Here is a 17888-nt window from a genome sequence, read left to right on the forward strand (position 1 = left end):
GTCACCGTCACCGTCACCGTCACCGTCACCGTCACCGTCACCGTCACTGTCACCGTCACTGTCACTGTTACCATCACCGTCACTATCACTAACACTATCACTATCACTATCACTATCACTATCACTATCACCATCACTATTATTATTATTATTATTATTATTTACTTTAGTCTTCTCAGCTTGTTAGCTGGTTTGAATCACATTTACGTACCTAAGTCAAATTAATGCAGTATGGCGTATATCTACGAGTATGTGGTGGTGTGTAATAAGATTATTAATTATTATTATTATTATTATAAGCGCTACTTTTGATTCTCGGACTATCTTTCACAACAACTGCAGTCCCTCTGTTGGCAGCCTTATATTAAGAAGTATATTTATTATTAATTAATAGTATCACTATGTATTCATTAACATACGATAACTTGTAGTTCATATCTCCACGACCTTCTTCAATTGAAGTACTAAAATGAGACCGTTGAGTTCATTGACATATCCACTTGCATCGTAAATAGACGTGGCGTCGTTGTTACACAGAATGTCTGGTGAAGAATAAACGGCGCCGATCGTAACAGTCTGGTGTGTGTTAAGTAATGATTATATTAGTATATTATTATTATTGATACAAATCGACGCGTTCCACACATACAGTCGTAAGTCATCTTTTATGCAAAATCAGTTTTTTTGCGTATCGTACTTAATGACACGTTAAAAACTTACTCCGTAAAACAAAAATTTGAAAAAAAGTTAGCCGTTTTCGAGTTTTTTAATAGCACATCGTCGTATGTTCAAACCTTTCCCGCGCAAACAGTCGTAATTACAAATACAATGTTATGCTACGAAGCACTCTGCGATCGCTCGACCAATCACGCGTCGCAGCTCCTACGTTACGACGATTCGCCGACTGAAAATATCTTTGTTATGCATATTCGTCATTAGAAATAATATTTTCAGACAATTTAGTGGTTAAAAGTACTAGTAGTTAATTACTATAATGATTAGTGATAGTTCAAGTTTCAAATTTAGCCTTAAAAGATAATAATAGTTATAAAATGGAAAGACATAAGGTGCCGGTAAGTATTTAAATTACAATATATTTTTAGACAAACACATCTCCCAAATGACCAAAATTTAATAGCACTGTTCTAATTTTAGATTTTCAAATATTTATTGGTCCGAATAATGATTATACTATAGTTTTTATTGTATTCACATTTTTTTCATAATCCGCCGCGTACAGTTGAAACCCAACAACATACGACTTTTTGGTGATTTAAATTGTTGAATCAAACATCGTAACTTGCTGTTACGACTATTACCTACGTTCAATAAATTAAATTTGCATTTGTAAACAATCGTATATCAAGGATACGACTTTGTGTACGGCTGTGCTTTTTTACGCTCTTTTGTGTATTTATTATTGTAATAAATATTAAATAATGTGAATATTTTAATACAAAAAATCAAAGTTTCTCATTAGTAAAACGCTTTTACATAAATATATTAGGTATTTACGTTTTTAATCTTTATTTATAGAGTCACCACTTGCCCTTGGTGTTGTGGAAACGTACTTATCAATTATTCTTTTGCAACTAAGATAGATTTAGACGATTCTAATTTGGCAAAATTTAATACAACTTCACACGTTATGTACAAAATTAAGATGTCTAAATTCAACTTAGAGTCTGAAAACACCAAGGACACATTAGTAGTTAAAGATGTTCCATAAGTTCGTTGCAGTAGTCCTAAACGGACATGGATCCTGGTCAAAAAAGTAGCCGTTACTCATCTTCAGAATAATGTCATTTACTACCGCTACGCTTTGGAAACCCAAAGCTCAATGACATTAGTTCTCGGCAAAGTGCAACTATAAACTTTGTAATTTAGACTTAAATTATAACTTAGATCAGTGATTCTGTTTCTTGCCAAAATGATTTGATAGGTACATTTTATAATTTTTTTATTTTAAAAATTGCAATGACTGATTGGTGAGCAACATTATAAATGTTAGTACAAGTTAAAAAAACACAAGGCTGTTTTTACTACTGGATTTAACTTATAAGTTATAATAATTAATGTGATCTCATGTTTGTGATTTAGATTTTAATTATAACTTAGAAGAGTGATTGTATTTCTTACGAAAAATATTTGAAAGGTACGCTTAATTTTCTTATTTAAAAAATTGCAATAACAACAACGAAATTATAAATATTAGTACAAGTTCGAATAAAAAACAAAACACAACTAATACTAATTTTTGTTATCGTACTAGTCATTGCAATTTAAAAAAACAATTATGAATGTATCTGTATCTGTATATATCAAAATTTTTGGTAAGAAACACAATCACTGTCCTAAGTTATAATTTAAGTCTAAATTACAAAGATGAAGTCACATTAGTTATTATAAATATAAGTTCAATCCAGTAGCAAAAACAACATTTTGTTTTTTAATATTGTACTAACATTTATAACGTTTTTATTTTACTAAGCAGTCATTGCAATTTTTAAGATAAAAAAATCAAAGCGTAGCTACCAAATCTTTTGGGTAAGAAAAATAATCTCTGATCTAAGTAACTAACAAAGGGTCGTAACTATAGATTTTCCCGTTTTTCTCCACAAATACGGCTTTCTAATTGATGTTAATTATTGCGAAATATACTACAGACATGTATACAACAAAATTACAAACATCCAGAACTGTAATATTTATATGAAACGCATAAACCTACGAGTAGATTAAAAGTTTAAATGTCTGTTTCTCGAAATGTTGCTTTTATGGGTTACGACTATTTGCTTGGGACGCGCCGAAACGTAAAGTTACTTATTATGAAAACTAACATAAAAAAAATTCCTCGATCCGATTGGATTCGAACCAGCGCATGTTGCCTCAATGTGGTCACCGCTCTTATTATCTGAAGTACGGATCGAGCCAGCAGATCTTACGAATTTCTCTTTTTTCTTTGCATTTTAGTTAAATGGCTTTTGTTGTAGCGCCATTTGTGAGTACTTACGGAACTTATTTCACTCAGCCAGGTACCTTAAGGGTGAGGCCAGACGTTCACGCTTTTGTGAGTTGTGAGTCGCGTTTTATGAGTTTCTTAATTTACGTTCGACTGAAATTCGGTTGGGGACGCCAGACGAACGTATTTTATTCAGTTGCTTTTAAGCGTTTGTACGGGGTGTTTGTGTCATATAATGAAATAAATCCATTAAACATAGTATGCATGTATGAAGCATTAAAATACTATGCATATAATGTATAAATTTAGAATTTTATGTTAGAAAAAGAAGCTGGGTACGTCCACTCAATATGAAAAGATTAAAGTTGCCCACGCTTTTGTTTCATATACTATGACATTATGTGAACATTCAAATGTGTAAGGTACTACGTACTACCATATGCCAACAAATGTTACCCTCACCCCTTCCTCCGCCCACACAAACAACTCGCCCAGTGCGACTGAAGTTCGTAAGTTTTTAGTTCGTCTAAGTGCGTAAGTCGGTAGACAATTCATTTTGCGTCGTCGTGTGGCACACACAATCCAGACTTTTATGTGAAACCGAATGCAACGTAAATTACGCGATCCAAAAGACACAACTCACAACATTTCGCTCGTCTGCTGCCAGAAGACTATATACGTACATTAGTATGTTCAATTCAGAATTTTGTAAAATCCACTTAATAAAATTAAATAATCAAGTAAATTTTAGAATTGGTTGAATTGATTTTGAGGTTGATGAAACAGGTCAAAATAAAAAATATCGTACGACATATTTATCTGGGGTCACGGGGGTACTGTCACATATTTCATTCGAGATTTCGTAGACGGGTCTACTGCTTAGACTATGGAAACTTATTTTTTCCATCCTCTAAGGTCTACTGCCTCAGGTGGCATGTATCTATGACTTTAACTTCTAAGTTACGTTGATTTGTGAATCCTTAGTAGCAATACTTTAATACTTCTTGCTGACGACGAAGGAAAACCTCGTTATGTAACCTGCATGTTCGAGAAGGTTCACAAACCTTGGAAAATGTGTATTATCCCCAACCCACACTGAATCAAAGTGCCAGATTATTGCCTGAACCATTTACAGGAGACAAACATGCAAATGGTAATAAGCACAATGACTTTCTTTTTAGTAAAATATAAGTGCGCATTTAACTTTCATTTCACCTGATGGAAAGTGACTATTAAGTCGAAGATGGAGCATATACACCTAAATAAGACCTATTCACTCTCGCCTGAGAAAAGGTCCAAGTTATACCGTTCAGAGAACAAGTCCGCAGACAGGGAATTCAACTTCATAGCCGTTCGCCATATAAATGTGGAAGTGTAACGCTTCATGCGAATCTTTGGAATATCCACAACATAGGGGTGCAACTCCCGCCTATGTCTGGTGCCCCGATGATGGAAAGGGGAAGGCGGTATTAATTCGTGTAATTGTCTCGCACACTCTCCTAGTTATATCCTGTAGATTATACACAGTTGGTAATGATCATGAAGAAAACTCAAATTTAAGTAATTAAATGCACTTTTATTATATAGGTAAAACAAGAAAACCGTATTAGGTGAACATTTTACATTCATCTGTAAATAATGGAATGACTATTAAGTACAATTGCTAAGAGTAATGGAACACGTCAGTCCTCCGCCCCAATTTCTGAACTCAGTACCTGCTGTGTATTAACGTGTGCAGTGCTTTGAATTCATATCTGTAATTTACCTCCTCAGTGATGTTATTATCTTCCGTTTCGTCTTCTATACTATTATGTAGTTCCTAAAAACGCTGTAGATTCATTTGTAATATTAATAAAAGAATAAGAAAATGTCGAATTATCTTTGTTTAGTGTGTTTTTGGTCTTCGTCAATACAATTTGGGGAATTTATCGTTCCCCTATAACGAATAATGAAACAGCCTCGTGAACTTCATAGACTGTAATATTTCATAATAATTGTATGTACAAATAATTCCGACAATTTGCAACCGCTCTGACTTAAGTAACATCCACCTAACTAAAACCTTACAGGATCTTAGACTATCCATCCTCTAAGTACAGGATGGAAGAAATCCATAATCTAAGGGGCAAATTAGCCGCTGTTACCCGCGCTGCAGCAGCGCTGCAGCCGCGCGGCGGCCGCGCGACAGTCGCGCCGCAGCCACACTCGGTTGCATCACGGTTAGTGAGGTGTACATGTTAATTTTTCAAATTAACTACGATAGATGAAAATCGAGTTGAAGAATTTATGGAGAATGCAGAACAACACCTTGTAATATGGGAAATCAGTTCCGCCAGTTAATCTAATCGACTGACTTTATTGACAATTTTGAAAAAAAAACTACAAATGAAAAAAACATAGCAGGTTGTGAGTAATTTTTAATATCTATACGTGGAGTGTGTGTCTCAAGAACTCTGACCCCCCTAACTATATACCTTTTGGTATACAAGTGTGAAGAATAGTGTTAAACAAACGTAAAAATCCCATAAAAACCCGTAAACAAGGCGAAAACTATTTACAAATATTTTTCGTAAATCGAGTTTTGTAACTATTTAATGGTAGTATTCATTTTGATTATTTTGACAAAATAAAGGTAACGAACGGATTGTAAAGGTGCCTACGACATTGTCGATCAACAACGAGAATTATAGACGTTTCGAGTTGTTTGGGAGTGCTCATTGAGAATGTGGCATTAATTTCCAAATCCAAGATGATTGCCGAGAATTTTCTAAAATTTATTTTTGGTAATCCTTATGGAAATGGCATTTATATCTGAATACATGATGGCTGACACGACTTTTCGCATTTCTAAATGTAAGATGGCGGGCACGATTTCTCAAATAATGGCAAGTTGGGTATCGTTTTCGACATATTTAAGGGTGCTCATTACGAATATGGCACTCATTTCTTTCTTACCGCTGCTGCAGCGTGGCTAACAGCGGCTAATTTGAACGCGCCTTAAGACTAAAACACTACAACACACTCTCCTTGGCGACTCTCGTCCAAAGAGACTGCCACAGCGAACCGGTGATAATAGGCGGCGTTTAAAGCCGCCACAGCAATCACTAAAATCTTTAAAACGCACATGCCTTCCTGACCGGGTCTTGTAAGTCGTAGGAACTGAAGGCGGCAACTGTGGCGGGTCTGTACACTTTGTTACAATAATAGGCATCGTCGTTCCCAAAATGTTCTATGCGTAAAATAAAATAATTGTATTGAATTAATATTCTATATTCATCATTAAATAATCGAATGACTAAACAAGTACAGTTGTTAAGTAACCGATAGACGTCAACTGTTATTTGTATAAACGATAACAATTACTATTCGTATGATCTAGTACCACGATATTCACCTATTTTTATAAAAATACTTCTTTTTGTGAATACCAAGTGACGAGACGAAAAAGTCGTGTACTTGGTGGTAAGCGACACACCTGTCCTTAACAATTGCAGTGCCACTCAGCGCTGCAAATCACAAAGATCTGAGGGGCATTACCACTGCGCCCATCATCCTGAGACATAAGTTGACAAGCCCCATGTGCGCCTGTAGTTTTGCCACGATAAGGGTCCCTTAAAAACCGGAACGCTGTAATGCTCAGATTACCTCGTGGCGGCAGAAATTTGTAAGGTGGCAGTAATTTCCTGGACGAATTCTTTCATAAGGAACTCTACTGCTACTCAAAATATTTGAGAGTAGCTGGCTCGGTCCTTACCTCGGTTGGTCGCTCTTTTGTGGCTACAAATGCTGTTTCGATTCGAAAATTCCAAATTTTTTTGTATTTGTTCGATCTTTGTGTCAATAATAATAACAAATCGGATAGGGTATTTTACAAAGCAATGTTTGACAACCCTGTGATATGTGATTCATTATATTCGGTTTAACCATTGACCTACCAACAAAAACAGTATCCATAACGTATGCATAAGCAAAACGCTTTGTGTAAAACCGTAAAATTGGGTGTTTAAGAGTGAAATTTTTCACCGCGTCTGGTGAAATATAAAAAAGAAAGGTAGAAGTTTAAAGATGTACTCGTATAGCACTTTTCTAAGAGCTGTAAACTTGCCATATAATATAAAATAATTGTATAAATCTTTAATACAAATTGCATTCAGCACACACCCATTTGCGGATATAAACTGTAACAAAAGTGACAAACAATAAAAAAATTTCTATTTTATTCTATTCCGCGATGGACTAGACGTTACATTATCTCAAAATAAAACGGTATAAATAATCGCACGAATGTTAAGTTTTTACTTATAAAGGTTTTAATAGATTTTTATTTTGATTTTGCTTTGATGTTTCTGGAAGGAAACTAATCTGTTTCATTCGTCAGCAATTTTTTTTCGCCTCGGGCCACGCAGGTTAAATCTGGGTACTTCTAACTAATATAGATCGCTAAATTTGAACATTGAATTCAAAATGGAGCCATTTTGAATTCAATATGGCGCCCTCGCCGTAATTGTACCCAATATTTTGACCCGTGGGACACCATCTAATTACATCCGCGCTTACCTTCAGTCCTAAACGCTTTAACTAGTTTGTACATCTGTAGGTAATTAATATCTAAAACTTTATGGTGGACTAAACGTAATGTTAATTAGCTTTTTAACCGACTTAAAAAGGAGGAGGTTCTCAATTTGATTATTTTTTCTGTGTGTGTGTGTGTGTTATGCGATTACACCGTACATTTGTCATTCCATTTCTATAATTATTTTTTTTTAGAAAGTGGGTATAAAATGTCCCTGATGTAAAATTTGAACAAAATTTTCTACCTCTTAGGTTGGCAAATTAGGGTATGAGTCCGGTTTATTGGATTTAACCGATTTCTGTAAAACTTAGCAAATAGATGTAACGATTTTCAGTTAATTCGTAATTTTCAGTAAACTTGTCAGACTTTTTTGCATCTGTTTCCTTTTGTGACAAAGCGAATATAATTCTGAAATCAAACACAAAATTGCAGCTAGTTTGTCAAAGAAAATTCAAGCCAATTTCTTGTAACACACCGGAAACTACATTCTTTGTGAAGTTTCAACGATTCTCTTTGTCAAGGCGAAAGTAACTTCTGTTTTAGAAGTTTGTAAAGAATATTGTTCTCGAACGTCAAGAGTACCTATAGATCTAAGATTCCCAAAGTGGAGCATATCGACCCTTTAGGGGCAGACTTCAATCTTCAAGAGATTTGTAAGCGAGAAATACAAGATTTGCATGTGACGTAAATGGATTGGGTCATGACCAAAAATTGAGCTTTCCAGGATGGAATAATCCATGTTACCTACATAAATAGTACCTATGTACTTAAGTCATAATGCTTTTTAAAATGTACTTTAAAATATGTAACAAGTAAATAAACATACATACATATATAATTGGAAAGTAAACAATTTTTTTTCGGATTAACCGTGTATATTTGTGTTTTAAAATATGCCATGGTTACGTCTGAAACAGTCAGGTAGAGTTGGGTTTCTTAAACTGTGGTCCATGAACCCCTAAGGAGTCCGCGTAAAGAACATCGTGGATCGAAACTGCCTAACGTAATGCAGTAATGTAAAAAATATTGTTATGAGTAAACAGTTACTATGCGGGTGACCTTTTTGAATTTTTGCGCCCGTTGACGGCCAATCAGGTGACTCATGCGCTTTCTTCTTGTTAGATGAAGATGTAGAAAAAGAAAGGCTTGTGGTTCTTTGAAATTTTGAGAAGGGACCTACATGATTAAAAGGAATTTAAGAGAGCCTGGTGTACAGGGCCGTCGGTTTCTTTGAAAAAACAAATATACGATACATTTAGATCCGAAAAAAATAGTTTCATTTCCAATATGTAATCATCCCGACAACTTAAGAAATAGACACGCGTATAAATGTTTATGGAACATGACAAAGATATAGAGCTAAATTTCATTTGGTAAATGTGTAAAGTGTAACATATGTGTTTTTTAGTTTTTCAATCTATTATTAAAGTCATTAAATTGAATAAGTAACACGGTGTCAGTTGTGTCATAAACACGTTTAAAGTTGAGGAATATGCAAAAAAAAAATATTTTAGAAGGCAGGGGGTCTACCCAAAACACAAAAACTTGGCACAGGGTCTACAACACAAAACAGTTTGGGAACTTCTAGTATAGATTGTTTCAATAGTAGTGGTTAGATAAAAATTTTAGTAACCCTTTGTCATCACACGTACGTTTTCTACTTGTGGTTTGTTTAGTTTAGCACAAAATTCGATTTTGCTGAGCTGTTAAATTGTATATACGTACTGTAAGTAGTATGAGAAAATGCTATACAGATTTTTGTCCAAAATATATGTATAAGTTATGTAAATAGTGAATAACCACATATGGTCTTAAACAAGAAAAATCCTAATACTATTTCAATCCTAGTTTAGCAGCAGTAGAAGTCCTTGTGAAAGTGTTTGTCCAGGAAAGTACTGCCACATTATTTATTTCTCCCGCGAAGTGGTAATGTGAGCATTACTGCGTTCCCGTTTTAATTAAAGGGTTTAGTGCAGTGCCCCTCAGATCTTCGTGATTTAAAACTCTGACTGAAACTGCAACTGTTATGGACAGGCATGTCGCTTACCACTAGGCGCATGACTGTCGTCGATCCGTCACTTGGTATAATAAAAAGTATTAGAGCAACAAAACTTCAGATCTCTACCCAAAAGCCCAAAGATCAGAACAGCTCCCATATCTTTTCTACATAAGTTTTGATTATAGTGACCTTCCCTATCAACCTCTTTGGTTATGCGGGAAGGACATAACCTTATAAGTTCAGGTTCTGAACCCAGGTCAGCCAGTGTACAGGGTTGACCGGACCATTTACCAGAATAGTTTAGAAAAGTGCGTTTACCAAATTAAGATATGAGATAAGACCAGGAGGTCTCAGATTCAAAATTATGTGAGCACATAATTAAGCACATAATTAAGCGCTATCATAATATAGATTATTTACGTTGTACACCTCTACAATACAAAGTCTTTAATGTTTCAATAAAAGTAACATAACTAGCAAATAAAGAGACAATTAACGTGAACTTGACATCATTATTAATTAAATTTAATGACATAGAAAAATTCGTGAGGTCCGTTGGTTCGTTCCGTGGCTTAGTTGGTACAGCGTTTGGCACGGTATGCTAGAAGACGTCGATTCGAATCCGGCCGGTGTTCGAACTTTGTATTAATAAATTAAAAATTTAATGATTTTAGATTTTATGAATTAATTTTTTTAGCCCGTTGTCTTCTAAACTTTTTTTTTTCACTTGCAGGTAGCAGAATGTCACCACGAGGGTCGTGAGGTGATAATGGTGAGCAGCGGTGCCGTGGCTTTTGGCAGGCAGAAGTTGACCCAGGAGTTGCTCATGTCGCTCTCTATGAGAGAGACTTTGTCACCTAGTGATAATACTAAAGAGGTGAGATCTTTTTTAGACTGAACACATTTTTAGACTACGGTGATCTAAGATTTAAGTCTTTCGGAGTTTGGTTACCTATCACAGATGGGAGCTGTGGTAATTTAATGATTTGACCTCCCGCCTAAGTAGAGGCCGTAGATACGAATTCGTGCTAGCACATCTGAGTTTTTCGGAATTTATGTTCGGAATTTAATATAAAATTTACCCTGAGCTTTTCAGTGAAGGAAAATATCGTTATGAAAGCTGCAAGTCGAAAGAGGTTGACAACCTTTGGAAAATGTGTGAAATCCCCGACCCTAATATGTTTGTCTAGACTTTCTACCTTGGGATAGCGATAGTAACTATAACGACAATATTGCGAATCGATTTTATAGAACTTTAACGTAATGATCGTAACGTGAGAGTTCGTCCAAGGAAGTGCCTTACCTATTTCTACCGCCAAGCCGTAATATGCGCATTAGTGCATTCCGGGGTAACCTATCACAAAGTCGAATTTTTTTTGTCCGAAATCGAATTTTTTTTTGTTTATCGCAAAGACACGATTAGATTCGGTTAGGTTTAAAAAAAACATTTTCCTCTCAAAATTATTTTCGAGGTTATGAAAATTCGATCAAACGTTATTTCTGGAAATGTCATTTCGGACTATTGTTACGTAACCGCATTCCGGTTTTGAAGGGTAAGGGGCTAACTTATGTCTCAGGGTGACGGGCGCAATGGCAGTACCCTTTGTGATTTAAAGCTCTGAGTGGCACTGCATCTGTTATGAACAGGCATGTCGCTTACCACCAGGTGCACCACTTGTTCGGCCCGGCACTTGGTATCATAAAAAAAAAGTTCTTTTTGCAGAGTAAATACTTACGAGGTTTTGCCGTGGTCACTACTTTCCGCTGTACGTAATGTATATGCACAAGGTTGACAGGCCTGTTGACCATGACAATAAACTCTCTATAAGGCTGCTAAATTGGAAGAGACTATAGACGGAGTCTCTAGAAGGAGACCCGTGCCAAGCAAGGAGAGGTATAAACGGTTTGATGATGATGATCACAGATCTGGCCTCTGGCAGGCGGCGTTTTGCAATTTTATTGTTACTCCACTACTTTTTCGTTTTACAATTTCCGGCTCCTACGCCGTCACAAAAAGGACAATTTCAAACATTCCCGTGTGTCGCGAGGAAGCCTTTTTGAGAAAGCATTCGCCGGTAATAATGGAGGTGATTTCATTTAACACGTTTCAAGGGTCAAATTCCACCACGGTCGATTAAATCTGTTTTATAAATGACTGATTAATTTTTACCATCAGTTATTATTATTGATATAAAGAACGAACAACACTAAAAATTCTTCGACCGAGTCTGTTGCTCTTAAGCATCTGAGCTACGTTGGTAAAAATCAGCCCCGGCATGGCAACAGTCGCTGGTTCGTGTTAGTCGATCTTTATTTTTTTAACCGACTTCAAAAAAAGGAGGAGATTCCTTAATTCGACTGTTTGTTTTGGATGTATGTTACACGATAACTCCGGTATTTGTGAACCAATTTTGATGATTCTTTTTTTGTTGGAAAAAGGGTACCCCCATAGTGGTCACATTTAATTTTGAAAAAAATCATTCATCTCTAAGGGTGGCTGTTCACGCATGAACATTCATTTTTATAAATAGCGCCTAAATTTTATTGTAAGGAGCAATTATTTTAATGGTTGATTTTGTTATTCTCCAATTCAAGGCGTTGTTCTCATAGTGAGAACCGATTTTATATTTATCTCCTGTGTCAAGTTCCCTATAGTGGCGAACTAGGGGATGAATCCGCACAGTTTGCGCACTTTCCGATAACCGATTGCAATAAAACTTGGCAAATTGATGCAATTCCACGTACTTTTGAGGTCAATTTAGAATAATATGACTATTCAAAATTACAATCATTATTAACTTAACTATAAACTTCTCGCATCACTTTTTTTACTTTCTTTTTTTCTATTTAAATAAGTAAAATTTGAGCTGTATACTACTAGCAAAGTAGTTATTACTTATTAGTACTAGTTGAAGTGCGATAGCGTAATGGTTTGACATACTGCCTTTCAAGCAAATGGTCGTGGTTTCGAATCCGGGCGCGCATCTCTGAGTTTCTCGGAACTTATATACGAAATTTAATTCGAAATATACCATGAGCTTTTCGGTAAAGAAAAACATCACAATGAAACCTACACAATGAAGAAGGTTCATAACCCCCGGAAATCGTGTGAAGTCCCCAACCCGCATTGGGACTACGCCCTAATTCCTCATCTGAGAGGAGACCCGTGTCCAGCAGCGGGACGTATAAATGAGTGATGATGATGAAGAACATACTAGAGGTGTATTTTCACAAAAAAAATCATGGTAGTAAAAAACATCATGATATTCAATAAATAAATTGTACATCAATTGCTTTATGCACTGAATTTAAGTAGGTCTTACTCGTTCTTCTGGGAACCAAAACAAAGATCCCCTTGATTCATTATCTCTAATTACTAGTAGGATTCGGGAGTATACGTATGTGCTGAAAATTCTCTCTTTAACTCTTTAACAAACTCGAGCCTCCTTGACGTATCTATAAAATATTCCAGTGGTTCGTAAGTAAATGTGGGTCGTAGATGCCATTTTTATTGCTTTTGTTTTTTTTAAAGGAAACAGCATTTTTTTATAACATCAAATGACGGGACGAACAAGTCGTGTGCCTGATGGAAAGCTACACGCCTGTCCATAATAGTGCCACCCAGAGCTTTAAATTGCAAAGATCTGAGGGGCACTACCACTGCGCCTGTCACCCGGAAGCATAACTTGACAACTTCCATGTGCCTGTAATGACCATCACAATCACAATCACGACCAGCACCCCTTACCCTTTAAAACCGGAACACAGTAATGCTGACATTACTGTTTGGCGGCAGAAGCATGTAAGGTGGTAGTACTACCCTGGACGAACTCTTTCACAAGGAGCTCTACATCCTTCTAGCATGTTTTATTTTGGTGGTACTTATATATATATGTATATATTTGGTATTTATTTTATCGTTATACATTTCAAATTAGAGAATGTAGCAACAGAGTTAATCGATTACTTAAATGTAGAAGAACGTAAGAGGGGACGCTATACCTTTACAGGTATTTAACGTTTGTAAAGGTATCTAACTGGGTGATAAAACTTTCATAGATTTCTCATAGATGGCGCTACGACTAAAAAGTCGTTGAAAAACTAAATACAAAGACACGACAACAAGCACATAGAAAAATTCGTGAGGTCCGCTGGTTCGTTCCGTAGCTTACTTGGTATAGCGTCTGGCATGGTGTGCTAGAAGACGTCGGTTCGAATCTGGCTGGATCGAAGGAATTTATTCTGAATGTTCGATCTTTGTATTAATAATTATAACTTACATTTACTCAAAAATGAAACAAACAAACAAACAAGACTCGAGACAAGTGAAAATGACAAATCCGCACGTATATCAAACGACGTTTTTTAATACATTTGCGAACAAACTACATTGAAAGTAAAATAAAACAGTATTTTAAAAAAAAACTCATTTTATTTCTTTATCTGATAAAAATTCAGAGTGCAATGGCAATTGTTGCCAGTATTCAGCCACAATGAAATTACTATTTTAGTGGCGCGGCGCGCAGCGGTCTCGCGTAATACTCATCTCCGGTCATTGTTAATACTCAATCAGCCATCTTTATGGAAATATTTTGGTATTTTTAAATGTAACCCGTTGTTTTATAAAACACCTATGCAATTTAAACAAATAAGATGTTTGTAAGTAAATATAAGTTGTAATGACGAATGACTTACATCACAAAGCACATAAATATTAAATAAATATACAACCTCTTTAGTTCTATGTTTAAGACTTGAAACAACAGTAAATTACTTTTAATTTACTGTTGTTTCAAAATGGAAAAATAAAAAGCACTAATGCGAAAAATCCCAACTTTCGGCACGATTTGTAGTACGAAAAATACCACGTTTTGAGCAACTGTATTAAAAATAACTATTTCATGAATGTACTGTTACGTTAGTGTAAGAATGTTAATCTCTTTAAACTTATCTCTCATAGTACAACTACTTGTACCTAGTACAACTATTTCTTATTCTTTGTGTGAAACATCTTTTATATAGATTCAATTTTGAAGAAGGAAATCATAGAGATCCAGATATCGAATTTTACCTTTTTTAACTACAAAAACTGCAGTTGTCCTTGTCGCACAGTATCTAGGTGAATAGCGATAGCAATCGTTTTTTCTTAGTTTTTTCAAATACCTATTTCTCCAATGTTTCGACGCTCGCGTCCCCTTAAGTCTTAAGGCGTCTTTAGAATAGACCTAGGTACTTAGATTATCCGTTATCTGTGTTAGTTATTTGATTTATTATTCGGAGAACCGACGTTTTGGTCTGGTACTATTAATCATTCTAAATTTAATAGAGCTCCCATTTCTGAAATACTCTTGTGTAGTGATTCGCTGTTTCGTATTTCATCACGTTTAGTGGATTCACATGGATGTGATGCGCACTAATCACGGTTGCCATCTGAGTGAAACAATTTCACAAAATGTTTGTCTGTGTAAAATCGTTAAAATAATAATGTTTATTGAATATCATGATAGGTGTGTCGGTTATCACACGACCTGTTCGCCTGATGGCAAGCGACACGGCTATCCATAACAGTTGCAGTGCCACTTGGAGCATTTATGCTTGTAATATCACCCTTACTCTTCCAAACTGGAACGCAATAATGCTCACATTACTGCTTGGCGGCAGAAATAGGTAACGTGGCAGTACTGCCCAGGACGACCTCTTGGAAGGAGCTCTATTGCTGATAGTATTACTAACGTGTTAGTTATTTATACTTTGTGAAATGACTCCACTAGTTTGTTATAATTATTAATACAAAGATCGAAGTCAAAGGAAAATTTGTTTGACATGAGGAGACTCGAACGCAGGTTCGATCATGCACACAGATCGAAGTAATTGATAATAAAAATGGAAGTAAATTAATGTGCTACTGCACGTACCCAGTGAAAGTAAAATCATATAAAAATATTCAACACAAGCGCAGCTATTGTGCGCGGTTTAGGCTTGATTCATATCGCCGAGACGCAACGCAACGATGCGCTGCATTAAAACGAGCTAGGCAACATTAACTTTATCATCTAGAGAATAAAGCAACATTTCATTAAACAAACAAATGAAAACGAAGCTGCAGCAAGCGACGGCCGGCTGCAGAGTCTGCGGTGGGCGCACTTTGTAAAATGCGCTATAGAATATACTATAGAACATCTTCTCTACTAAATAAAGTATACATTTCTTCAAACAAGAAAAAACAAGTCTCGCCTCGAGTAGCGCCTCCGAAATATGACTGGGTTCACGGAGTAGTAAATTAATTTACTTCCATTTTTATTACAGATCGAGTCAGCAGACTTTAATAATTTCTTGTGTTTGTTACATATCTTTGGATTTTAGAATCCTGTCAGATCCAAGGAGTATATTTTTGTGTTCGATCTTTTTATTAATAATTATAACAAATTGTTTAAAGTTTTTTTTAAATATTGGAGTATGTAAAGCAAGCGTTGTACCATTGATATGGTTAGTGCGCCTTGAAATAGCCTCTCAGCAAACTACAATGAGAAAAGCGCTAAACGGTCTTAGTATATTTAAATTTGCTAAATATATGCTAAATACCCTGAGCTTTATGTTCATATAAAATACGTAGAGTTAAATTTTAATGTAATATTTTTATTACAACGAACACTCGGCATTCACGTAATCCTAGGAATATTTTCTGGGTTTGAATTTACACACTACGTAAAGTATCGTATGTCGAAATTGCCAAGTTTACAGAGGAGCGTTTTAAAGTTTTCAATTCACTGAAATGAGCGTAACACGTGACTTTAGCATTTCTCGGTTTTTTTCGGCAGAGCTCGTTATTCACATAGAGTATTATAAAATCCTAGATATCGGTTAGATGAACAACCACAATTTATTTTACAATTTTATACTGTCACCGACCCGCCCAGTCTCATTTTAGTTTACCCGCTTGTTGCCGCACATCCGCGTTAGTATAAAATTATAAAATAAATTTCGGTTATTAATCTAATCGACATCTTTATTAAGATTTAAAAGGCTAACGTTTGAAAAAAAAGCGATAGCTTGCTCTACGTGCACAAACAAGTGTAAGTACTATAATATAACTCAAGGCTACAGTACCTAGTGGTAAGCGACACACTTACACATAACATTATAGAGGTCATATCAGTGAATTTGCGAATATACTCTTAAGGTCGTTTTCTAGGAACTTTCCGGTACTGTAAGCACCAAAGCAATGAAATTAATCCCTGAGACTATCCAGTACACTCAGGCCAAAGCCAATTTAGAAAAGTCAGTTTCCTGAAAAGGTTTTATCGAGAACCGTGCCGTCGAGGTCTTTCAATATTTTTTTTGATGCCAAGTAACGGGACGAACAAGTCGTGCGTGTAGTGGTAAGCGACACGCCTAGCCATAGCAGTGGCAGTGCCAGTCGGAGCTTTAAAGCGTTAAAATCTGTGGGCCACTGCAACTGCGCCCGTCCCCCCAGACATAAATTCAAGTAATATTCCTTCAAAGCAATGCTCACATTATTTCTTGCCGGCAGAAATAAGCAAGGTGGCAGTCCGTTACTGAACGAACCCCTTTACAAGTAGTCCTACTGTGACTGTTTCTGGCAGTCGCACTGCCTCCTTCCCTAGTAGAGATAGGGTTTTCTGGAGAGACTACGGGCTCTGTACCCTGAGGTACAGTGGGGGTCTGGGCCAAGCCCTCCGCCAGTGATATGCCTTTGCTGGTCTCTGATGGACCCGGATTTGGGTATGGATCCACTGGGGTTTGTGGTTAGCTGCAGAGACGGACATGTTTGTCTGCCCCTGAAGCGAGGAGACGCGCGGGGTACGTGTGGTGCCCTTTCAGTTGGAAGCTAAGTCCGGACATTGTCGCAGGACACTGCGACTGGCATCTCCGGGACTAGCCCGGAGAGCTAGTAGAGGATAAGCTAAATATCCTCCGGTCCCTCCAGCCGCTTAAATTATTGGGAACTGGAGAGACGTCGTTTTTTCGGCGTCGGGAAGGGATCATGCCTTACAGCTCTGCCACCAATGAGGAGATTTGGTAGTGGACTCAGAGTCGACGGCTTAGCGGTGGCAATAGCTAGTTGTGCAATGTGCAACGGGAAGTGAGCGTGCCTACAGCTCCGGTACCTATCTGGAAAATAGTGAGGGTACTGTACGTGCACCCGGGGCGGCTCACCCGTGGCACTTGCCTCTTGAGAACCGGATGAAGCCAGTGACAACGGTCTGTGACAACCCTGTACACTGGCTGTTCTGGGGTCATAACCTGAACTTATAAGGTTGTAGTGCCCTTCTCGTGTACCTTAAGGGTCGGTAGGTTGACCCCACTGTAATCATAACTAATATAGAAAGACA

At 36.6% G+C, this 17888-nt stretch overlaps 1 protein-coding gene across 1 annotated transcript in view; it reads left to right on the forward strand.

The window, feature by feature from the left end:
• The window catches only part of LOC113229477 (delta-1-pyrroline-5-carboxylate synthase), a 39310-nt gene that overhangs the window by 1246 nt on the left and 20176 nt on the right, over positions 1 to 17888 (forward strand). The window contains exon 2 of the mRNA XM_026463075.1: positions 10268 to 10411. Coding sequence (XP_026318860.1) covers positions 10304 to 10411 — 108 coding nt within the window. The 5' untranslated portion in view covers positions 10268 to 10303. The remainder of the gene's footprint in view (positions 1 to 10267; positions 10412 to 17888) is intronic.

Source organism: Hyposmocoma kahamanoa, unplaced genomic scaffold (genome assembly GCF_003589595.1).
Source record: "Hyposmocoma kahamanoa isolate Upper Pololo Valley unplaced genomic scaffold, ASM358959v1 62, whole genome shotgun sequence".
In the NCBI taxonomy this organism is placed as follows: domain Eukaryota; kingdom Metazoa; phylum Arthropoda; class Insecta; order Lepidoptera; family Cosmopterigidae; genus Hyposmocoma; species Hyposmocoma kahamanoa.